At 39.7% G+C, this 25,938-nt stretch overlaps 1 protein-coding gene across 1 annotated transcript in view; it reads right to left on the reverse strand.

Moving 5' to 3' along the window:
* TNFRSF19 (TNF receptor superfamily member 19) overlaps window positions 1-25,938 on the reverse strand; it is a 66,933-nt gene that overhangs the window by 34,783 nt on the left and 6,212 nt on the right. The window contains exons 2-3 of the mRNA XM_089512615.1: window positions 3,730-3,828; window positions 2,528-2,638 (exon numbers count right to left, since the gene is read on the reverse strand). Of these exons, the coding sequence (XP_089368741.1) occupies window positions 2,528-2,638; window positions 3,730-3,795 (177 nt within the window). The 5' untranslated portion in view covers window positions 3,796-3,828. The remainder of the gene's footprint in view (window positions 1-2,527; window positions 2,639-3,729; window positions 3,829-25,938) is intronic.

A 25,938-nucleotide genomic window follows, 5' to 3' on the forward strand; every position in this document is an offset into this window, starting at 1 on the left:
TCCTTTTGCTAATAAATAAGTACGTAAGACTATATTCTCCTCAGGGCAAGGAATACATGTATTCATAATGTTCTAACAAATGGTAGTAAATGGGGAGGATGATATCATGAATAAATATCTTGAAAGATCTATCATAACTTTCCCTAAAATGCTAACTGAACTAAAGGTAGGAAAAGCAATTTGTTTCTAAAACAGAATAGAATGAAATGTACATAATGTAGCTATACATAGTTTTCAGAATATTTTGTTTGAAAGAGCTAATTTTGAAAGACAAAAAATGCTATCCAGTAATTGCTTCAAAATAGTTCTCTTTGAAAGACTTGCCAAAGATACAGAAGATATGTTTTAAGTAGCACACACAGTAAACCAGTTTCCTGAGTTACTCCTCAGGGATTGCTATGGTAAAAGAAAACAAGATGACCTAACATATGTCTAAAGGACACAGAATTGGGCAGAATATAAATAGTTCTCCAGAAATTATTAATGACCTTTTCTTCAGAGACTGATGTGGGCAATCCTTGGCAGGATTTGTATCCTGAAAGGCAGGATATAAAACAAAATGTAATAAAACAAACAAACTAGTTGGGAAAAAAAGGCTTAACTCCCTCTTCCACTTCATAGCTTGATGAAGGTAGTAAAAGGGTGGTATTTGGAGCCTAGAGGATAGATTAATTTTAGCTTAATTTACTAGATCCTGTCTACCAGAAATGAAAGGCAATGGAGGAATCCAAGATTTTACCAAAGCAGTAGCTTGGCACTATCATGTGGCACTTACCACTACTATACACATGAACAGATGGTAAAAGAAAAACCAGACCTTTGCGTATTTGATATCCTGTGTGAATCTGGGTGTTCCTTCTTTAGACTAGAGGATTTTTTGAAGTACAGGTATTGTCTTATCTCTATGCCCTCAACATTTCTTTAGTCTTAGAACTATATAGATCTCTTCTGGTCTTTTATAAAAACTTATTTTGAAAAGAGCAAAATTACACATTTCCATGTGTCTAGGAAGTTAGGGGCTGTACAGATGGGCAGAAAGGGGCACCAAATCATAGCCGTGGCAACAGCACGTTGTGGCAACGATCTGATCTGAAAAGGAGCCGTGAAACGCGGTTCCTTTTTCCACTGCTGCAGAGGCACCATAAGTGCCCTGGTGCAGCGCTATGACGTTCCTCATGCACTGTGCCATTTGGATGTAGCACATGAGGCACGTCATCATGGGGTGGCCCATGTAAACGGTGGCACGCCAAAATGGCACCCTACCAAGCCCTTATTTTGGCTCCAGGCCAGCACAAAGCACCGGTTTTATAAAAATATGATGAACACAAAAAGAGAGCAAAATTTCAAATACATCAACATCAATGGCAACTGTAAAGCAACCCCCTCAAACCACAGGGTAACTGATTTTTCAGTGTCAAAGAAACATCATCCCACAGATTTGCATAGGAATACAGCAATGCACATTGTCTATTTTACTATCGATATATTCAATAAAAGGTAGCCTGGCATCATAAAAGTAGTCAACTGTGCCTATATTTTTCAACATTGTCAGTTTAGAGGAGATCCCAGAGATTTTGGCCAGCTTTCTTTCTCTAAAATTGATGCAGTCAACTAATCAAACTGTCCCTTGTGACCCAGAAACTAGTCTGTTATTATTATGCTGTGGTAACAAGAGGTACTTGCAACAGAAAGACCTTATCATCTTTACATATACCACAGCTTGCCTCATATTTGCAATGGACTGGAAATTCATCATGATTTATCTTTAAACAAATGGAGAACCCATCTAAAGGCTTTGACACTTATGAAGAAGATGTTTCAGTATGTCTGGCCTAACGGTTACTATCATCTGTTCTTACTGTTTTCCAAACAGTGTGTAAGTTTCACTGACTTCAATCTGTGAAAGTTGACTGAAGTCTATGAAAGTTTATGCTACCAACCTCTTTCTTTCCATTAGTTTCAAAGGAGCTGCAAGATCCCTTTGCTACAATATCCCTGAACACAAATGCAGTTATGGCATTCAAAAATATTATGAAAAAGCTCCGTTATCATAAACAAAACACAACAGAGCAGTGAAGAAAGATCGTATTGTTCTAAAATGTTCCTGTAACTTTTAAGCTCATGGATTTTTTTAGCAAATCTTTTCAAAGCACCCAGAAACCACAACCCTTCATTTCAAAAAATCCCTCTTGAGTAGAATATAGCTAAGGATATAGGAACTACACATTTAAACTTTTTTAAAAGAAAGGAATAGTCTTAGATGTTATTTCAAAAATGTTAAATCCCGCTTAACATCTTAACCCTTATCATGCCATAAAAATAACTTTGCCAGTGAATCACATTACAAACATTAGATTTTCAAAACAGCTACTCTGCATTTCCAAGCGTTGGTTCAGCACCAACTGCGGCTCAGTATACATACATATCTAAATAGTATTCAATTTAATTTTCAAGCTAATTATACTAGTAGCAAAAACAAATAACATCATACAAATAATGTACAGAACTTTCACATTAATATGCATACCTTAGATAGTTCCATACCAGGTCCACACTGTTCACACAACATACACTTTCCATCATGATCTCTGAACTCTTGTTCTCTGCAGCCACCCGTTTCACAAATTACAGTGTATGACTAAAAATAAAATAGGAATTATAGTGATGCTTCTGTTTATCATTTTCATTTAATATTTCTAACTCTATAATCCTATACGTGCCCACACAACAATGTTCTGTTAAATCCAACTGGATATAGTCCCCAGTACGTATATATAGGATTTACTGAATCCCTCTTGATTCAATTGGTCTATTCTAGTCAGGACTACCAGTGGAAATTAGGCCAATTAGAATCACAGAGTTGGAGGAGACCCCAAGGGCCATCCAGTCCAACCCTCTGCCAGGCAGGAACACACAAAACACTCCTGACAGATGATGATCCAGCCTCTGTTTAAAAACCTCCAAAGAAGGAGACTCCACCACTTCCCAAGGGAGTGTGTTCCACTGCCAAATAGCTCTTACTGTCAGGAAGTTCTTCCTAATATTGAGGTGGAGTCTCTTTTCCTGTAGTTTGAATCCATTGCTCTGTGTCCTAGTCTCTGGAGCAGCAGAAAACAAGCTTGCTCCCTCCTCAATATGACATTCCTTCATATTCAAACATGGTTATGATGTCACAACCTTCTCTTTTCCATACCCTGCTCCCTAAACTGCTCCTTACAGAGCCTGGTTTCCAGGCCTTTCACTGTTTTGGTTGCCCTTCTCCAGACATGATCCAGCTTGTCAATATCCCTCTGGAATTGTGGTGCCCAGAACTGGGTATAGTATACCAGGTAAGAGCTGACTAAAAAGTAAATTCTAGATGCAACATCCAAACATAGAACTAGACAAACCCAAAATAATTGACTTTCCTTTTTTGTAGACATTTTGTAGACATTTTAAAGCTAAGCCAACCCGGCAATATATTCTTGTGACATAACTCAGACTATGGTTAACATCCTACAGTTGTTTGGAGGTAATCTGACTCATTTCAAGGGAACATATTTAAATGGTATTTACACATAAAATAGACTTATTATCTCTGAATCACAAAATTAGTTTCCTTTGTGCCACCAATTAACTATTCAGAATAACTGTTAATTTAGTTATTCAGAGTACAAAAGAATGTACTCAGGTAAAACATCGCAGCATAAATTTACAATACAAAGCAAAAAGTGTTGCTTATATACTTACATAATATATCAGAAGTATCAACAGCTTCACTATGAAGAGCCACCACTGAGACCTTTCTATAGCCATTACTGAAATCTTCCCTTTGGTAATGTATTAAATCTGCAAACAAAGAAAATGATTTTAAATCCTTGGAATGGAAGATACACACTGTGATCATAATACACAACTAGATATAACAGAGCATGACCAATTAAGTTTCATTTCAATATATCTCCTAGACTGAGCTGATACAAGGTGGGGGAAGTGACAGGACTGGGATAAAGAAGACCTTATTTACAATCACGAGAACTGTATTCTTCTAGTTGAATTGTACTCAACTCAGCCTAGTCACTGCTGTGGTACTCCAATATCCATTTAAATCAGTTTCAGTTCAGCCAGCAATGGATCAAATCTCATTTTCAAATTTTGTTTTAGAATAAACTTTTTTTCAAAACAGGAATTTAACTATATACTGTTTGGTATAACTAGTATGCACTAGTCATACCAAAAAAAAGTACTGTTATATTTATGTCTGTAAGTGATTCTGTGTAAGGGATGGTGATATACTCCAAATATGCTTTCTCAACTTGATTTATTGGTCACTGTACACTAGATACACTGTAGACATCCATAGTTGTTGACTTCTGGTTTCAAGTCAAGTTAGGGCTGTTACTTCCAATGACTAAAGAAGCTGCAGTTTCAGTTAGCCTGGATATGCAACATAGTTCCACACAGGGCTGATCCAAATACTCTCTGTCTGAATTTTGCTAAGCCATATCTAATTTATATGGCAATGTGCTTTATTTCTGGGTATGTCAGTCCCAACTAGTTAAGGCAAATTGCTGTTAGTACTAGTAACAAAGCAATTTGGGAAACTGTAATGTATAGTTAATTACTACATCAGTATCAAAGCTTTATTCTAGCTTTTAATTTCTACAGACCTTTTGTAAAAGCCTCGGAATAGAGTACATTGGTAATGGATGTTTGCAAATTATATGCCTATCTGTAAGTGAGTGGCTAGAATCCTATCAGTGTCATACACATGTAAGCAGTTGGACATATGTGCCTGATAAGGAACATCTGTAATCATTTCATGATTATGGAAACACAGTTGTCCCTGTGTTGCCATTGTGCATGCAGATGCACCTGCACATGCAGATATGTACGTGCAATCAATTGCACATTTGGGTAAACATTCAGTTGTTCCAGTCTATTGTTAAACTGAACAAAGTAAACATTAGGACTGTCAAATGTGTAGGTCTTGGACAGGTCTCTTTAGGGAAGACATTCAATACCAAGAATGCTGAACTCTTCTCCCTACATCTTATCATGTGTAGAGAGTATACAGATTAGTTGCTAAATCTGGTGATTATACATTTATTTATCCATCTGATCCCCTCCAACAGCTTGGATTGTGTAACAACATGTTCAAACAACCACTAGTTAAATTAAAGCAGATAAAAATCACCTCTATTCCATCAGTCACTTTCCAGACAGTAGAAAGAGTGTATTTCTATCAGACTCAATTGCCACTTAGCTCCTTTGTTTCCACCACTGGCCAGTCACTCTTCATGCAGCAGAGAAAGGATAGACAGCAAGGTCCATTCCATTGCTCTGCTTTGATCCACTTGTATTTTATACTTTGTATAACGCAGGTAGGGCCAGCGTGGTGTAGTGGTTTGAGTGACTATGATTCTGAGGACCAGGGTTCCCAGCTCGGCCATGAAACCTACTGAATGACCTTGAGCAAGTCACATACTCTCAGCCTCTGGGGAAGGCAATGGCAAACATCCTCTGAACAAATCCTGTTCTCTGAATGAATCATGCCAAGAAAACACCATAATAGCTTTGCCTTAGTGTTGCCACAAGTCGGAAATGACTTGAAGGCACACAAGAAGAACAATAGCGAATTAGATTTTCAGTCAAAAACTAATAGATGGATATAAAATTAATAAAATAAAAATCTACCTCTATATCCAGTTATCCTTGGTAAAAAAATAAAAGCATCTATATAATGTAAAAAGAAAAATACTAAGCTTAAAAACTATGTGTACACACCATTCTAAAACCATGCATATTTTTGTCAGCTTTTCTACAGAATATTTTTTTCTTATGCAACCTGAGTATTATTTTTTTTTATTGAATGGCAAATTGAACGTTTTCCTGCTAACACTGCCAGGAATTTCACATGCTAACGTGCAGCACCAGCCTTTAAAATTAAACCTTTCATCTGGCATGAATTGAATACCAGCCCAGCACATCTGCTCATTTTGCAGTGCTAAGCCAATTGCCTCATTTATACACTGAGGAACTACGCTGCCTCCAGAAGAGTGTAATTGATCAAAAGACTCCAAGCTAACGTTTATGACTGCTGGAATGTCCAAAGAAAGAAGCTTGTGAACATCTGGATATTACATTTCAGAGAACCTGTACAGCTTCAACAGCTGCAAATTTTCTTCAGTACTTTATTTTCTAAAAAAAAATTATGCGCATTTTATAGACATTGTCCAATTCACAAAAACATCCCAAGAGATAGTGTTGTTGATATACACAGAAATAATATCAAATGTAGCATGCAATACTATTTCCTTATTCGAATATGGAGTAATAAGATGGTGATCTTCACACAGAAAATTAGGAGAAATTGAGGGAGTTGGAGCATGTAAATAACTGACTAACTTGGCTGGAAACAAGTCTTGAAAGAAACAAAACAGTGCCAACTGCATGTTTCCTGTTTCAGTCTCCAGTTCAAACATTTCTGGCTTAAAAACAGACCTTACTGCACTTAATAATAGGCTGCTATTGGGCAAATTGTTCTCTGCTCCTATCAAATACCAAGTAGTACTGTACTGAAGTTAGCTGGAAACAAGCCATTCAATCTGTTTTTTCTTGTGTATATAGAGACAAAGGTATATCCACACATTCAATCAAGAGATGCAGCCCATTTTCTTCCTACTTTTTATGTTATTTACACAAGTTTTTATTTAACAAAGATGTTAGAAAAAACCAAGGAACGGTCATATCAATATGCTGGCATATTAGTATAAAGCATTGTCCAGCAAAGGCAAGTAAGATACATAATACCCGTTCTTCCTCAATTCTAAACTGCACAGTAAAATAAACATCTATTGCCCATATATTTGCAACAGCAGTCAATACAACAAGCAGAGAGGTGTCACGTAACACTTATCTTTAGGTAAACTAATCCTGATGGAGACTTATTAAAGAATCTTTCGGTTTTGTTCTTGTGTGCACAGGGCTTCTTGGAAAGATTTGTTCAAAAGGAGTTTTACCATAGCCTACCTCTGAATGTAGCATGCCCAATGGGTTTCTGTGACTGAGCAGGGATTTGAACTCTAATTCCCTGGAGTCCCAGTGTAACACTCAAGCCACTAAACCACACTGTCTCTCCTATTAAAAAATTAGGTAAAAGTACTTTAATGCTAATCAGGACAGGTATTTGAGATATTCAGTCTTCTCACTGCTCTCAAATACATGATTTTCACAAATATCAGCATTGTTTTTCCTCACAAGGCAAACATGTAATTTAACTTGACAGGGTTTTGTTGGAAAAATGCATGAAGACTTCTTAATTTTTCAAATGGTCTACTTCTTGTTTTTTATTTTATAAATCTTTTGTTAATTAACTTCCAGCTGTGAAAAAGGTGTCAAAACATTAAAAAAACAACATTTTATTTATCCCATATTATGAAGATCCAGCACCTGCATGGTGCAGTGATTTGCATATTGTACTAGGATTCTCAGAGATCTGCCTTTGTATAATCACCCATTTGTGGAAGCTCACCAATGTGCTACTCCTGATCCAAGAGTAGCTTGGGCATCTCCCCATAGAAAACGGGTGTGAGATTTTTGTTTCATATCACACTTGACAGAAACTCACAGACAAATAAATAAATAGTGATGGGTTAATCCATATGCTAGCCAGTATGGTGTAGTAGTATGAGTGTTGGACTAGGACTCAGAGATTTTGAATCTCCACTTAGCATGGAAACCTACTGGGTGTAACAGGAAAATCACATTATGACAGCCTCAGAGGAAGGCAATGAAAACCTCTTCTGAATAAATCTTTCCAAGAAAACCATATGACAGATAGCTCAGACTTGGCTTGAAGTCACACAACAATGAGTGTCTAATCTTTTTTTAAAAAATCACATTGTTTAAAAATAGCTGCTTTGAGTCCCTATACTGGGAGAAAGGTGGGATATAAATAAATAATATAAATAATAAATAACTGTTTAAAATATGAAAAAACCTGAGATGGCTTATGTTAGTGCTTTTAGTATATATAGAAAATCCAATAGATGAACAGGACATAGTTTTTGTTGTTATTTACACAGTGCTATCAATGTTCATGGTACTTTCTAAAACAAAATGATTGCTCCCTGTTTTGGACTTCAGCTCCCAGAATGCCTGACTGTTGCCCAAGCTGGCTGGGGCTTCTGGGACCTAAAGTCTTTCCCAGTAAAGTCTAAAACAGCTGAGTGACCAAAGCCTGAGAACCACTGGAGCGAAGGGTATAATATTAACGGTGGAAACACGTGTCTATCTGATTCAGCATTATCCCATTCTGCCACCTTGGACAACATGGCCTGTCTGTCTGTTAAGAGTACTTTATACTCACTTCCAATCACTGCATTTCTCAGTAACATGCAAATAAAAGTAATTTCAAGATTAGCCATTAGGCTAAACAGACTTTATGCTTCATGCATAGGATCAGTTACGTCTGTGCTTCCCAAGCTGATGTGAGGCTTGTTTTAATGTGCAGGGAACTGGTACCATATTTGTGTCCAATGACTACCATTGTTTTTTTCTGTGCTGAAAATTCATCAAGACCTGAGACCTGATAGCTTACAGACTGCCACAGATATACAAACCACCACTTTTAGTATGCACTGAACTGACAGTGAGTGAAAGAGAGAAGAGATTGCTTAACACTGCTGATTTTCAGTTCAAAACTTTCCTCGTGCAATCCCCACCATGATTATAAAGTAGTTACTTGGGGGCAGATATATATACTACTATAAATGTATAGCTGTTAAAGCTGGACAGTGAAGAAAACTGATGGGAAGAGAATCAACTCATCTGAAAAGCAGTGCTGGAAGAAGGTTCTGTGGATACCACAGACACCCAAAAAGACAAATAAATGGGTCCAAGAGAAAGTCTGAACTCTCCCTAGAAGCCAAGATAACAAAACTGAGACTGTTGTACTTTGGCCCTATCATGAGAAGACATATCAGGTAACAGTGCCTGGTAAGGCAGAAGGCAGTAGGAAATGAGAAAGAACACACAACAGGTGGATTGACTCAGACAAGGAAGACACAACTCTGAATCTGCAAGACCTGAACAAGGCTTCTAATGTGACTTGGAGGTCTCTCATTCATAGGATTGCCACAAGTTGAAGTCAACTTGATGGCAATTAACAACAGCAAAATGTACTACTAGTACCAATGATTCTAAGTTCAAGCAGTAAAGAATAACCAGGCTAGAGAGCTACTTTAGGGAGGCTCCAAGGCTTAAAAATACCTAGTAGGCTGTTTAAAAAACAAAACAAAAACCTGCACATGAACATCAGGGCCTCATCTCATATCACAAACTATTTTTAAAGTCCCTTTTATCACTCCCATTGCTGAGTGGTATAGTGTGTGTTTTAAAACTTGGAAAACACACACACAAAAACCCCCAACAACCCAAGAACACACATATGTTCAGTAATAGCATCATGTGAGAAAACATTCATTTGCTCTCAGGATTATGAATCTTTAACCTAAATCTTGGTAATCCTTACTGAAGCAGATCCACTGAATCAACTGGATTTATGTACACGTTGACTCACTATTCAACAATTAAGTGAATAGATATATCTTAGTTGGGAATAACTGACAAGATGTAAGTCATGAGGTGATCAGATCCTGAGTGCATTGACCCAAAACTTTGATAAGGGGTTTCTTCAGACAGTATGGTTAAGACTTCAGCTTCTCTTCCATTATAATGTATTGAAGGGTACAAAAATGTTCTCAACTACCATGTTTATAGAAATCCTTCTCCAATTCAAAATTCTGAGGATTATTTTGATGTTGGAATTCAGAGTGGTATTTTATTATAAATCTAAGAACCCATGAAGCTGCTTCTCCTGCTCAAAATCCAACTCCTGGGGAGGTCAGGAGGCTTCACCTACCTCCCATATGACGACAGAGGGCCATCCCCTGCTGTTGCTGTGTGGCTTCAAGGCATTTTTTCAAACCCTTCAGACTTAGTGTATTATAGTTCAAAGAGTTAAATGCTTCCAAGTCAGAGGAAACACACACTCTTAGATATCTTCAGGAGTTAGTTGACAATTGACAATGGCATACTTGAATATGATTCTGAAACAGTCACATTTAATAAAATGTACTTTATAAATGGAAACACTACCCAGTTTGTCAGTTGCAGCCTTCAATAAATAATAATAATAATAATAATAATAATAATAATAGATTTATAGCCCACCTTTTCACAGGGAATCAAGCTGAGTTACAACATATAAAAAGCAGTGTATTACATATCAAATCTAGTTAAAATTAATTCCCCACCCAACTGCCCATCCCTGATTATAAAACTAAATTAAATGAATTACGATATAAAAACATTGTGATGATAAATTCAACAAATTTGGGGGAAAATAGAAGAAGGACTGTATAATAGGAGGGAATAAGCTGCATTGTGTTCAGGGAGGGGAGGTTAGTTTGGAAAGGCCTGCTGGAAGAGATCCATCTTAATGGCCTTTATAAAGGCTGCCAGGGTGGTAATGTGGCAGATCTCCTCCGGCAGGTCATTCCATAGCCTTGGAGCAGGAGTGGAGAAGGCCCTCTGGAAAACGGTGGACAGTCTGGATTTTTTAGACTGAAGTAAATTCTTCTCAGCAGACCATAAGGGGTGGGGCGGACACTATGGGAGAAGGCGTTCCCATAAGTAGTCAGGACCCAAGCCATGTAGCATTAAAGGTAATAGCCAACACCTTGTACCGTGCCCGGAAACTAATAGGCAGCCAGTGAAGGGATTTCAAGATGGGTGTTATACGATCAGGTCTTGAAGAACCCGCAACCAATCTGGCTACCATATTTTGTACCAATTGAAGTTTCCGAATTTGTCACAAGGGTAACCCCATGTAGAGTGCATTACAGAAGTCAAGACAAGAGGTTACCAGTGCATGTACTACTGTTTCAAGGTCTCCCGGCTCCAGGAAGGGGCGCAGATGGCGTATTAACCGAAGCTGATAACAGGTGCTCCTGACCGTCGCATCCACCTGAACTGTCAGCTGAAGCGACGAGTCAAGGACCACCCCCAAGCTGCGGACAGAGTCCTTCAGGGGAACTGTGACCCTGTCCAGAACTGGCTGACATATCTCCATTCCTGGATTTGGGGTCCCTATAGCAAGTACCTCCATCTTACCTGGATTCAGTTTGAGACGGTTTTCCCTAATCCAATCCATTACCACCTCAATACAGGCATTCAGAGGAGAGATGCCATCCTTAGTCATTGCATCAGTCTGAGACATAGAGAAATATATTTGGGTGTTATCAGCGTACTAATAACACCCCGCCCCATTCTCCAGATGATCTCACCCAGCGGCTTCATGTAAATGTTAAACAGCATGGGAGACAGAATGGCGCCCTGAGGGACTCCAGATTTTAGCTCTCTTTTAGAAGAGCAACTGTTTCCCAGCATCACCATCTGGAATCTGCCCAAGAGGTAGGAATGGAACTGCTGCAGGGCAATGCTTCTGATATCCAACTCTCTCAGGTATTCCAGAAGGATACCGTGGTCTATGGTATCAAAGGTCACTGAGAGGCCCAAGAGCACCAACAGGGTCATACTTCCCCTGTTGATGCCCAGGCGGAGATCATCGACTAAGGTGAGCATGACAGTCTACTCCGTAGCCCGTCCTAAATCTGGTTTGAAATAGATCTAGAAAATCAGTTTCCTCCAAGACAGCAGGGAGGTTTTCCATAGGAATTAGTTAAGGGTCTAGGTCCACTGGCTTATAGATTCGACTTATGTTCAGAGCTACCTTTTCTCAACACCTCTAAGAATTTTTCTCATCACATGCACGGACAACTGATATGTTCTGTACAGTCTACCTAGAATCATTACTCATGACAAATATTGATTGCTGGCTGTCACTATAACTGTGGGAGTTGCATCTCTAGGAGCAGCTTTATGAAACTGTGATAAACCACATACTACAGGTACCACCATTACATAAACCCCTTCTCAGAGTCCACTAATGCCATTCTCAGTGGATGCCTCTGACCTCATGGATGAGATCAGTTTTCCAACATATATTGCCTATTAGATTTTGTTGTGAGATAAGTCTTAATTGGAAGCAACATAATTGAGGTAGAACTCTTAAGAGTCCTGAAACTCCATAGAATTGGTCTGTACAAAGAAGAGAATGTGAAATCTTTATTCTGACCATAAATCTGGTTCTTTCCCCCTTCTCACATTATCAAATAAAAATATAGTGTTCTGAGGGAGATTAAACATTTTTATACAAAACCCAGATGTACATCTATGCCAAGTGTTTTGTCTGATTTAAGGCCATAAATGGTCTCTTCAGTCTCCACCTCAATGAGATGTCTGCTATTCTCATTTTTAATGACTTTTAAACTTGCAAGGTGGAAGTAGCTGCCAAGAGTTAAGCAACATTTCTACATTGAGAGGTTCCTTATACAACAAACTGGTAGCCAAATCATGGCTCTTCAACAGCTGTACCTCACGTTGTGTATTTGAACATACTGCATAATTAGCACATATGCAACTCCTTCTCTCTCAACTCATGAGGAGCTATAATTCTTCTTTCAAGGAAGGAGTTATATGCAAGAAGCATTGATATAAAGCAAATCTGGAAACCAGGCTTATCCTCTAAGTCAAAACACATCCCACTAACTGCACAAAACGATATAGTACAGTACATCCTTTTGTGCATTTTTGGGAATATGTTTTGAATAACCTTAACATATAACTTAATGGCACTAGATCCCATCTGAACTTAGAAGCTAAGCAGGGTCAGTTAAGTAAGGTCAGCCATTGGATGGGAGACCACCAAAGAATACTAGGCATGGTAGGCTATATTTCAGAAGACTGAACTAACAAAACCACATCTGAGTATTCCTGGCCTAAGAAAACTGTATGAAACTCATGTGGTCACCATATGTTGACAGGCAACTTGAAGACACACAAAAACAACCTTAATGATGCAACCCAAGACACATTTTATAAACCTGTAACAATGAACTAAAGAAGCCATGGCACTGAATCTGCAAGACCTGAACAGAGCTATTGATGATAGGGTAACTTGAAGGTCTCTCATTCTTAGTTATAAATTGAAGTCAATTTGACAGCAGTTAAAAACAACAACAACTATATGTACCTTCATGATTCAATTACCTGAGCAGGTATTCGAACCCTGGTTTCCAGGGTCCCAGTCAAACCCCCAAACCACTATATCACATATAGCTAAAATCTTAACACTAGCTAACTCCTTTCTGCATTCTTGGCGTTCTCCCAGCCAGCCTCCCCTCAAAAGACACGAAAAGAAGTTCAACCATTTGTCTCATTTCCTAATACCAAGAGGAATTTGGATTAGAATACTCAAAACTCATTGCAAGGGTAGCAAAAGGAAATTCTGCCCCTTTACAGTTCTTGTAAGTGCAGTGCAGTCCTTGTATCTGCTGCGGTTTGGTTTCAGGGCTGCCCGTGGATACCAAAATTGGTGCATGCTCAAGTCCTAGTATATACAATGGCATAGTAAGTAAAATTGTGTCCTTTATAGAAAATGGCAAAATTATCATTAGCTTTCTTTAAAATACACACACACACACATTCAAGCCAAAAATGAAGAATCCATGGATATGTAGGGCCAATAAAGATGTACAATAAAGGTGAAAAATGTTAAAAGAAAACAAAACCAAATTGAATATGTTGTGATTTTTAGAAATTCTCTAGACTTCTAAGTGTACAGCTAAGTCTGTACCCCTGTGCCCACTTGTCTAGAAGTAATTAAGGCCAAGCAATAACATTAGGACTCATTTCTGTGTAAACAGGCAATAAGATTATAAGATGTGATGGGTACACAAAAAAATATACAGCATATATTTGCAAACATGTGGATTATACAAGGCAGAGTTTAGTTTAGTTGACACACAACACAAAATGAGCCATACTGAATCGGAACAAATGCATCCCATTTCAACAGCAGCCTGTCAATGCATCCTCACTTGGCCCTAGCAAAGGTTATTCAGAAGTATACAACCTCTTCACATAGATGTTACAGTAAAATGTAGATACTGAACATTCATTTATTGTCAAAGTCAGTGTTGGCATTACATGGTGTTTGTTGTTGTTGTTGGATGCCTTCAAGTTGTTTTCGATCCTATCATGGGATTTCTATGGCAAGTTATTTGAATTATCTAAGAGAGTGGTTTGAGTGTTGGATTACACCTCTGGAGGCCAGGGTTCAATTCCCAGCTCAGCCATAAAATCCACTTGGGCAAGTCACACACTCTCAGCTTTAGGGGAAGGCAATGGCAAACCCACTCTGAACAATCTTGCCAAGAAAACCCTATGATAGGGTGGTCTAAGGGTTGTTTTAAGTTCGAAACAACTTGAAGGCACACAACACACATACACATATATGCTGCACAATTATTTTGGGAATAAACCTGATTTGTTACAAGGGGATTTAATTCCAAATAAAAATGGACAGCACCATGGCACTACTTGTTTGTGGTGGTGGGACTGAGTGCTCCTGTGAGCACTGATGGTAGCAGTTCTGCTGGTAGAGTCTCCCATGACAGACAGGCTTTTGTTGATGAGCCAGATTAAATGTGCCAAGCAGTTACTGGGCAGCAGCAGTACTGGGTGCAGACAGCTGCAGTGGAACCATAGCTAACATTTGTTAGAACTACCCAGGAGGCACAGCAAACTCTTTTTAATGTCTTTTATTGTGAAAACCCTATGATGAGACAATCCAAAATGAAACAAGAGATAGTGCCAGAAGATAAGACTCCCAGGTTAGAAAGCACTCAACTGTGAGGAAACTGCGAGATGTGTTGTGGCTAAAGACGGAACTGGACTCAGACCAAAAGGACTTTCAGATGTTGACATGCTCAGAGCAGAGAGGTTGCATGGGATTAAGTAATGAGGCATCCTAAATATAAATAGAACAAAAACATTACAAGATTAATAAAACAAAATAAAAATAGCAGTTCAGACTTAAATTCATCAAGGTCACAGAAAGGCCTAAAAGGATGTGATTGATTAAAAACTTGAGAAGATATGACAGTTGTAGCCTGACGTCTAAATAATAATAGCTAGATGAACCAAGGCAGATATCTCAAGGGAAGGAACTGGGGCATCTCCAGAGGTGGGGGAGTTTCCCTTTCTAGATTTGTGTCTTTACTTGAAGGAAAGCACTTTTCACATATACAAACTCAGTCATACATCATCTTCTTGATAGGACAGGGATGGATAAAGTGATGTCCTTGGGTTGCATGTGTTCCCCAAGCATTTTTTGTGCCCCATCATTATTATTTTCTTTAATAATATTGCACGTTACATCTAATGTGAGAGGAAGATCACCAACCTAGAAATATACTTTGCCATTTCTCTGCCCACCCCTAAATATTTTTCATTGTTGTGAACTCCAGGTTCACAGAAAAAGACTCATAACACAAGTGTGTGTGTGTGTGTGCGTGTGTGTGTGCGTGTGCACTTGTGCACACTTGTTGTGGTGTGCCTTCAAGTTGTTCCTGACTTATGTGGCCCTAAGGCCAATGAGTTTTCTGGGACTAAGAACATGTGACTCAACAAAGGTCACCCAGTGGATTTCCATAGACAAGCAGGGATTCAAACCCTGATCTCCAAAATCACAGTCCAGCCCATGTGGCCAGCAGCCTGGAATTCTGGGATCTGGAGTCCAAAACATCTGGAAGACAAAAGTTTGGGAATAACTGGCTCTAGGCCAGTGGTACCCTGACTTTTATACTGGTCAATGACCGAATAAATTTTATTACCATTACTACCCTGACTTTGGTCCTCTGAGGGTTTTGGACTTCAGCTCCCAGAAGTCACTGTCAGCTTGGTCAATAGTCAGGAATTCTGGGAGCTGAAGACCAAAACATGTGGAGGAGAAAAGTTTGGGAATCACTGGGCCTCTAGATCTGTTGATTCTACTCTCCAACCTTTGGACGTCTCCACCCAAGTGCTAACCAGTGCTGACCCTGCTTAGCTTCCAACTCGACACCCTTGTGATTGAGTAACAGCCCTCGATCCTTGGGTCCCCCACCCAAGTGCTAACCGGGATGTACTAAAACAAATGGCAGTACTTGCCCATAGGGAAACTATCCTTGCCCACAGAGAATCATTGGAGAATACTTGCCCATAGGGAAACATGGGAATTACTTGCCCATAGAGAATAACAGGAGATCTAAGATATTCAGATGATACCATACTACTAGTGGAAAGCGTCATAGACAATTACAACAATGGAACAATTACAGTTTTTGTGGGGGGAATCCATTCTAGACCCCCCAAGAAAATGGAGGCTGGTGCATATTCACACTTCATAGGCTTGAATGGGGCGCACCTGTGTGCATGTGGCCTGTGCGTGCACTCCATTGGAAATAGCAAAGATCGCCCTACTGCAGATATTCGAGGGCGCAGATCCCAGATCCATGAGTTGGAAGGGGCAACTGTAATTAAAGATTTTCCATATCTTGGATAAAACATTAATGGAGACTGCAGTCAAGAAGACTAGGAGTTGGAAGGCAACCATGAAAAAAACTAGACAACTGAGCACTAGAATCATCCAAGCTATTATATTCCCCATCACCATGTACAAATGTGACAACTGGTCAGTGAAAAAGGCCGACAGAAAGAAAATCAACTCATTTGAGATGTGGTGCTGGAGAAGAGTGCTGAGGATGGCACGGACAGCCAAAATGACAAACAAATGGGTCCTTGAACAGATTAAACTTGGACTTTGCCTGGAAGCCAAGATGACAAAACTGAGGCTGTTATACATCATGAAAAGGCATGACATTAGAAAATACCATAATGCTAGGGAAGGTAGAAGGCAGCAGAAAGAGAGGGAAAATGCATGCCAGAAGGATAGACTCAACCAGGGAGGCCACGGGCCTGAATCTACAGGACCTAAGCAGAGCAGCAGATGATAGGGGGTAATGGAGATGTCTCATCCACGGGGCTGCCATGAGTCTTGAGTTGACTCAAGGACAGTTAAAAACAACAATAGCATTGTCTTTTTTACCTGTCACATCAAACTGTTGACACACATTCAGCTTATGGTCTATTAAGATTCCTAGATCCCTATTGCATGTACTGTTAAGCCAGGTGTCACCCATCCTATATTTGTGCATTTAATTTTTTCTGCCTAAGTGCTGCTCTCCCTGCTGAAATTCATTTTTTAGTTCTGGCTCAGCTCTCTAATCTGTTAAACTCATTCTGCATTTTGATCCTGTCCTTGGGAGTATTAGCTACCCCTCCTAACTTGGTGTCAACTGCAAAATTGATAAGCATTCCTTCTATTCCATCATCCAAGTCATTGATAAAGATGTTGAATAGCACTGGGCCCTGTGGCACTCCACTAGTCACTTCTCCCAAGGATAAAGAGGAGCCATTGTTAAGTACACTTTGGGTTTACTCAGTCAACCAATTAGAAATCCACCTAATAATCACATTGTCTATCCCGTATCTTACTAGCTTGTTTACAAGAATGTCATGAGGGACCTTGTTAAAGGCCTTACTGAAATCAAGATACACTACATCCATAGCATTTCCTTCATCTACCAAGCTCATAACTCTAACCTTGTAGTGGAGACCACTAATAAGTAATGCAACAAAAGCATTTATTACTGTACTTAATAAACAAGATATGTATAAATATGTTTAAATATTCTTTAATGCTGTTAATAATAATACTGTACATATTAGAGTCTTGGATTTTGCTTGGTTGTGTGATGGTAATACTGGACATTTGTGAGGTGTGATGGTTTACAGACTTAAATTGGAACTTTGGTTCAAGTTCTCAATGAGCTGTGAAGTCCATTGAGTTGGCCATGGGATAGTCATTCACCACACCATGTTCTAACATACAATTCTATCTAATCTACTTCACAAGGTTGCTGTGAGGATAAAATGGTGAGGAGGAGCTTAGAGGAAAAATAGGATATTAACAATAAGCTGCCTTGAGCTTACTGGATGAAAGGCAGGATATAAACATAATAAATTAATAAACAGACTACTAGGAGATGTGAAGGGTCTGCAGAACAGATTGTAGAGAGGAAGTATGAGTCAAAAGTAGGTTTTTATCTAGAGTGATAAATCGCATTATGTATTTCTGCCATGTGAGAGTCATCATATTCTGGGAATGCCATCTGCCTTCTACAAATACCATCTCAAATGGTCTAGGCTATTCTAATCTTAATCTACTCTTGTGTATAATAATAATGTTTCATAATTGTGTACAAAAGGCTGTGTCATGTTCCTAGGATAGGAATAAAATATAGGCCATTTACAAGTTTTTTTTTAATCAAGTACTTTATGGCTAACTAAAAGAAATATTAACTCATAGGAAGCAGCCTTGAGTGGGAATCTTGTTGATGGAACTTCTTGCATTATGTAGACTATAACATATTACATTGAAGTCAGTGGAAAAAGACATTAAGGTGAGCTGAGAAAACATGACTTCTTGCGGAGATTTTACTGTGTATCCTAAGACCACAACAATCAGTGACATTCTTCGTAGTAGGATGGATTGAATGAGGTTTTTCATTATGGAATGGCAGCAATGACATGGGTTTGATTGCACTGGTAGTGTCTTGGCCTTACTACTTATCACAGTTATTGAAAACCATTTTTTATTTAAAAAAAAGTGAGGCCCTGTGCAGACCGGCCTTAAAGGCTGGGCTGGGAATGGAGTCAGGGCATAGCATCCATATGACACAAGCCCTGGCTCCCCCCCACCCCAGGGTGGTGTGATGCCGCATACCACACCGCACGGTGCACGGCATCACAGTGCTCCTCTGGTGCTGTGTCCACATGACGCAGCACCGAAGAAGCATCGTAGAGCCACGGTGCTGTGGCTATCACATCTTCTCCAGGGCACAAAAGGAGCTGCTTTTTGCAGTTCCTTTTTGTGCCCTGGAAAGGCCAGATCAGGGCTGCGGCATGCATCTGGCCGTAAAAGGGGTGGCTGGAGGACGCCCCTTCAGGGCTGTCTGTACAGCCCTTTAGACTATCAGATTGGGGCTTGGAAGATCCAGGTTCAAATCCAACTGAGTCCTGAACTGCACTTGTTGAGTTTGGGACAGTAGTTCTTTCTCTTTCATTACAGAGATGTTGTGATAATAAAGTGGAGAGAGGGTACACTACCTCACTGGATGAATGGCAGGATGTAAATGTAACTAATAAACAATCACCTGAGTGTCCTGCAACTCCCTTCAACTTGTCTTTTAAGAAACATCCAGCTAATTTGCCATGTAACTCCTAACACTGTAGACCATAATGCATTCCAGATTACGCCTGCCTCCTCTCAACCACATGCTACTCTAAATTAGGTTTTGCCATTACCCCATGAAAATTGATAATATACTCTTAAAATGAACACAGCTCTCTTCTGGATAGGTTTCATTTCACAGGTCATAGAGGGGTCTCTGGAGCAGAGTACAAAAACCTCATTCATTTCATGCATTTCTTTTATCTGACATTTGACCTAATAGTGATTTAAATGCTCTTCTGCTAGCTTTGTATTTTGAGACCTGGGATGGATGATACAATGTTATGGAATTTTCACACATACGGCTTTAATTAGTGAATATATCTTCTACATAATAAAATGGTAAAATTAAATTGAATACACATTTCAATACATTTCCCACATTAACAACCTAATTCTATGAAAAGTTAAAAAAAGTATGCATAGTTACTAAGAAATATTTTAATGGTGCTTACTGCACACTATGTGGTATAGGACTGTAGTCTTAACAAGGTTTGGTTGACAGCACTTCATCATATCTCTTAAAACCCCTCTTTATCTGACATTAGTCTTATGTAGTTTGTTCTTGTTGTTTGTCAGGTATATTATTTTTTTATTTCTAATAAATTCATTTCCATTGCTTCCAGCCATTTCTTCTATCCTTTGATGGCTTATTAGTGTCCACTTTGTGTGCAAAAGTGGTTGTACTTTTGGTTCATTGTCTGAACCAATGAAAGGTTATGTTTTAATGAAGGTTTTCTAAGGTGCCACAGGACTCATTTGTAGAAACAAGACCAACATTACTACTCTTCTGGTAATCTTTTCCCCATAACCACTGTTCACCTTCTAGATAACAACACAGATGTGTCAGGCATGACTGCTTCACTGGTCCTATGCTCAACTTCCTCATTCTAATGCACAATGCTATATTTTGCATTTCTTAACCTGTGTTGTTTCTGAGAACAAATATTTGTATCTTCCTTCCTCCTCCTTCCTAAATTTCATGACTGCCCTTTCTCTTTCTCACTGGTGGTCAAAAGTATGAAGTAACCAGGTCATTTGTATGATGCATCTTATATTGGTAGGAATAAATAAAAGGATGTAACTATAACTGATTAGAAGTTGTTGCAGGTGCAGAGAGACAGTTAACCAGCAAAACCTCTTCTGTTACCCTCCCTTGTAGCAGAGTGGATGGGACTAGGATGTGCAGCCTCCCAATTGGGAAGCTCTCTGAATCCCCTTCCCCCAGAATACCATGACTCTCTTTTCCCCTCCTGTCTTTTTCTCACCTTGGGTGAGGTGTTTGGGGTGAGATATTTAATAGATTTTGACAACACCCTAAAGAGTAAAGATATACAAATGAACACTAAAATTAGAATCGTCCAAGCTGTGATAATCCCCGTCACCATGTATGGATGTGAAAGCTGGATAGTGAAAAAAGCAGATAGGAAGAGTATCAACTCATTTGAGATGGGGTGTTGGAGAAGAGTGTGGAGGATACCATGGACAGCCAAAAGGACAAACAAATGGGACCTTGAACAAATAAGCCTGAAATCTCCTTGGAAACCAAGATGATCAAACTAAGGCTATCGTACTTTGGCCACATCATGAGACAGCTTGAGTCATTAGAAAATAATGCTAGGAAAAGTAGAAGGAAGTAGAAAGGGAGGAAGGTCACATGCCGGAGAGACTCAGGCAGGTTAGTCATGGGCATGGATTTTCAGGAACTAAGCAGAGCATTGGAGAATAGGGAGTCTTGGAGATATCTCATACACAGGATGGTTATGAGTCGGGGTCGACTCAAAGGTAGCAAACAACAACAGCAACAAAAGGGAGCTGTAGTGGCGGGGGGGTGGATTATAGCTCTCTTGCAGAAAATGTTAACTACCTCAAAATACAAATCCTAGGATTCCACAGAAATGAGCCATATCAATTAATCCAGTATCAAACTGCTGTAATTGGGTAGTGTGGAAACTTCCTTAGTAGTTCAGCATCCAAGGTTGGTCACAGAGGCAGAAGCCATCTGATCCCCTCAGTTGCTCACTTGCACTCTACCTTTGGAATGCATAATGTTGAGAGGTAAATCCCACCAAGTTCTCCATCATATTTCCTAAGAGACAGAGTAACTGTGCAAGCAATGGTCAGCCAGCTACTGCCTCCTTTTCTATCTCCCTCTGAATGACTCTTCTGAGCCCAATACTTCTGGTGCCCCCCATAAAAAAGAGGTACATTACTAGGAATAGCCCTCCAAATAGAGAGGTCAGAGGTGGTGGCAACTATTGTTTACCCAAATCATGTTCTGGAAGTGGCTGCTGTCGCCTTTTGCTAATACTCTTTGTCAGGCACAGGCAGGAGAATTAGAATCATTGGACTGAATCCCCTCTGACAGCGCTGTCTAGAGCAGTTCCCAACCTTTTCTGTGCCTCACACCCCTAGAAAATGTTTGATTAATATTTGCACCCCCTACTTTGAAGATGAAGAAGTCTAATTTCTAATTTTTGAACCACAAACTGAGACACATAAAATATTGTGGGTGCACAAATTGAACTTAAAAAAAGCTTTTCACTCAGTGTATAAAATAAGCAATTAGATTCTAATTTATTCAGAAAAGAAAATTGAGTGATGACTCATGACTTGTCACTCAAGGACTCAAGCCACTCTGTCGTACCCACTGAAACTTCATCTTGCATCCCTTGGGGTTACAGGCACCCCAGATTGGGAACCCCTGGTCTAGAGAGAGAATTCAGGTGATCAATGGATGATATTTGTGCTTAGTCCAAACTGACTGTGTTGTACCATATAGAGAAGGTAAGTGGGTAAAGGATATTGTTTACAGTGTATATTAATCTAATGTCCAAACCACTCAACCATGGTCCCTAATGCAAGGGAGAGCAAGAGAGAGAGAAAGGTAGAAGCACTAGGTGAAGGTCAGAGGAGGAGATTCCTCCAGGTGACAGGCCAAACAAACTTCCTGCTTTGAGCACCTTTCCATCCACAAAAAACAGCTCTTCTTCAGCTGTTTTCACTTCAAAGTAAGTGTTGCATTGTTAAGCATCCTTTTTAAAAACATGTATAATGCAATACATAATTTGGTCCTTATAGGTGTCATTCCCACTAACAGAAAAATCGCTTTCCGATCTGATTCGACATCAGATCATGGTTCCCATTACATTTGCCCCAATCACATTTTCTGGCCTGGAATCAAATAAAAATAACCCACTTGTAGTTTCCATTCACAAATAAATCAGTTCTATTTAAACCAGTTCCTGAAGCATTTACATGAAACCGCTGGGAGAGATCATCCGGAGACATGGGCCGCGGGGTTATCAGTACGCTGATGACACCCAAATAGTTTTCTCTATGCCTCCGACTGATGCAGTGACCGGGGATGGCATCTCTCCTCTCGTGGCTTGTCTGGAGTCGGTAATGGGCTGGATGAGGGAAAACAGACTCAGCCTGAATCCAGAGAAAACGGAAGTACTTGTGATAGGTTCTCCTGGTCCAGGGATGGCGGTAATTCCACCTGTCCTGAACGGGGTCACGCTCCCTGTGAAGGACTCGGTACGCAGTTTGGGGGTGCTCCTTGACTCGTCGCTCCACCTTACATCTCAAGTGGACGCGACAGTAAGGAGCACCTGTTATCAGCTTCGGCGGATACAACAGCTGCGTCCCTACCTGGGCCGGAGGGACCTAGAAACTGTTGTACATGCTCTGGTAACCTCTCGTTTGGATTTCTGCAATGCGCTCTACATGGGGCAACCCTTGTGTCATACCCGGAAGCTGCAATTAGTGCAGAATATGGCAGCCCGACTGGTCACTAATACATCTAGGGCCAGTCACATAACTCCAGTGCTTAAAGAGCTGCACTGGCTGCCTATTCGCTTCCGGGCGCAATACAAGGTGTTGGTCGTTACCTATAAAGCCCTAAATGGCTTGGGCCCAGGGTATCTGATGGACCGCCTCTCCCCATATAATCCGCCCCGCACCCTCAGATCATCTGGGCAGCAACTTCTAAGAGTTCCGGAGGCCAGGTTAGTTTCTACTTCTAGGAGGGCCTTCACGACCTCGGCCCCCAGCCTCTGGAACTCGCTGCCCATAGAGCTCCGCGCAGCCACCTCCCTACCTCAATTTAAGAAGGGGTTGAAAACCTATTTATTCGAGCAAGCTTACCCCTGAATATTTTCCCCCCAGAAAGTGTACTCACCTCCCGCCCTCCTTTCCTCTGCCAGTATTAGATGGGCATGAGGAAGTAATGCTTTTTAATATATCTAGGTTTTATTATGATATGGTTTTGTATATTGTAATTGTATATTGTACTGTTGGAGTTTGTTGTATTGTTAACCTTGTTGTGCACTGCCCTGATTTATAGAAGGGCGGTATATAAATAAAACTTTTATTTATTATTATTATTTATTATAACCCACTTGTGATTCACATTGGGAAATGGATCGGTTTAAATAGAATCGGTTCCTGTACAGGACATCTATTTCTGCTTTACTCCATTTCATAATAAACTGATTCCGATCTACAGTTCCCATTTGCGCTGAAGCGATTCATTTAAAACTGAATTCTGAAATCGAATCTGATTCGGCTCTGGTTCCCACTTGCGCAAATTCAATTTGGTTGAAAAGAAGCGGAAAAAAAGAGCGTCAAAAAGACACAGGTTAAATGGTTCTAGAGCATGCCCCCCCCCTTTTTCGGAATTGCTTCAGTGACTTGGATTAAGTGAGAACCAAGGTCATTTAAACTGGTTCGAACCGAATCACAATCCGGTTTAAAAGGTAGTGGGAATTAGGCCACAGTAACCTATATCAAGGTAATATGAAGGATGAGCTCTGAAAATGTTACTTAGACAGAGAACGAGAAAGAGAGAGAGAGATGTGTTTGTCTACGTCTACATGCACAAAACAGTAATTTCACTTAATGTTGTGAAGGAAGGAAGTTCAACTGATAGACCTTAGGTGATTTGCAGTTGATTGCAAGGGTTTCTGATTTCCAGCTCATCAAGAGCAGAGCAGTGCATTGGGGGAGGTGGGATCCATTCTTTTAATTAGCCTGCTCAAATTAAGAATGCCTGACTTCTCAACCAAGCCATCAGGAACAGATTGTGGGAAAGGGCATGAACCGCTTGAAACCAAGAGATTATTTTTACTATGACTGGGACACTGCAAATATGTCACAAGCATATGCAGATATTATTTAGAATCTCCACAAACAGAATCTTCAACAAAAATGTTACAGTGCTGAATTCTCATTTTCACAGCTCTAGTTCGACAAGTATGCTCTTTTCCAAAACACTCATGATCGCTTTTCCTGGCTTTCAGTTTTCTCTTTTTCAGCAGCCAGTTAGCATGTCATGTCCACTAGTTATCTTTATACTGTTCTGCCCCCCTCTCTTAATGATTCTTCTGGATTTTTCTAGATTTTTGCAAACCCCGGAGTGTCCTCAGCCTTGCTGATACTTCTCTGTTGTGTGTAGCTGTTAATGTTTTGGCTACATAAGTAAGTAGTGACACCCTTGACATTTAAAAATAGATGGAATGGTTCCCTAACATTTGAAAGGGGTAGCCCTACGGACTTAATAGCATTAGATGGATTGCAGTAAAATAACTGCTTTTACAAGGGTAGTGAAGAGTTTTGTGTAAAAGCAAAGCTTGCATACTCCCTTCTGTTACTGTTCTTTTTTTATTGCCTCGTTTTCATTGCATGTGGAAAAGCAAAAATTATTTTAATATTGGTGAAGTTAACTGAACCACTCCTTATCATTAAAAAAAAAACACCAAAAATCTGGAATATCATTTGTGTAGCTTCGTGACTGAGATAGCCCTCAGCTGTTGGAAACTGATGTCAATATTATATTACAAAGTGTTATTACTTCTACTAGTTCTAAAATATGTTTATGGTTTCATCAGCAACAGATTGATTGTAGAAAGGAATCAATAATTGCTCCCATCTGTTGCGTAAAATAAGTACTATATGTTCATGTCTCTTGAAGTCAGTTTTGTTGAACACTTTGTGAAGAGGATTAATGAATGTTTATATAGCACTTTGGAAGTCAAAAGAACTATAAGTGCCAGGTATTATTACTAAATCCTTCATGAAGAAAGCCCATTAATGGCTAAACCACCACAGTCTTTGTGCTTTGTTCCTGCTTTTTGCAGTGCTTCTGATTGTTCTGTCTACATTTCTAGTTCTCACTTTTACATGATTATTTATCACATTTGTACCTCGTTCTTCCATCAAGAAGCTGTGAATTCATACTGGCTTTATTTTATTCAGGCAACACAAGAAATCATGATGTGGCTAACCATGGTTTGGTTAGCATCATCATCATCATCAAACCTTTATTACAGTCAACAGACCTCCAAGGCTTTATTTTATTGTATTCTCACAGCAGCTTTGTCAAGAAGGCTATGCAAAACTGATAACTGGGAGAAGGAAGGATGAGCGTATCATGATACTACTTGCTATCTTTACAGACTTCCAGCAGTGGTTTTAGTAGGCTTGGTGTCACCCCAGTGTGGTAACTCATGCTGTCATCATTAGACTTACAGCAGCCAGGCCAATGGTCCCTCAGGAGTATATTGGGCCACTATGGAACAGAAAGGATATGATCTAGTGGCCACTGATGGCTGGTGGACCATAGCACCTAAAGGAACAGTCTGTGTCCTGGGATG

Source organism: Sceloporus occidentalis, unplaced genomic scaffold (genome assembly GCF_023333645.1).
Source record: "Sceloporus occidentalis isolate IW3139 unplaced genomic scaffold, rSceOcc1.0.p SCAF_2, whole genome shotgun sequence".
NCBI lineage: Eukaryota > Metazoa > Chordata > Lepidosauria > Squamata > Phrynosomatidae > Sceloporus > Sceloporus occidentalis.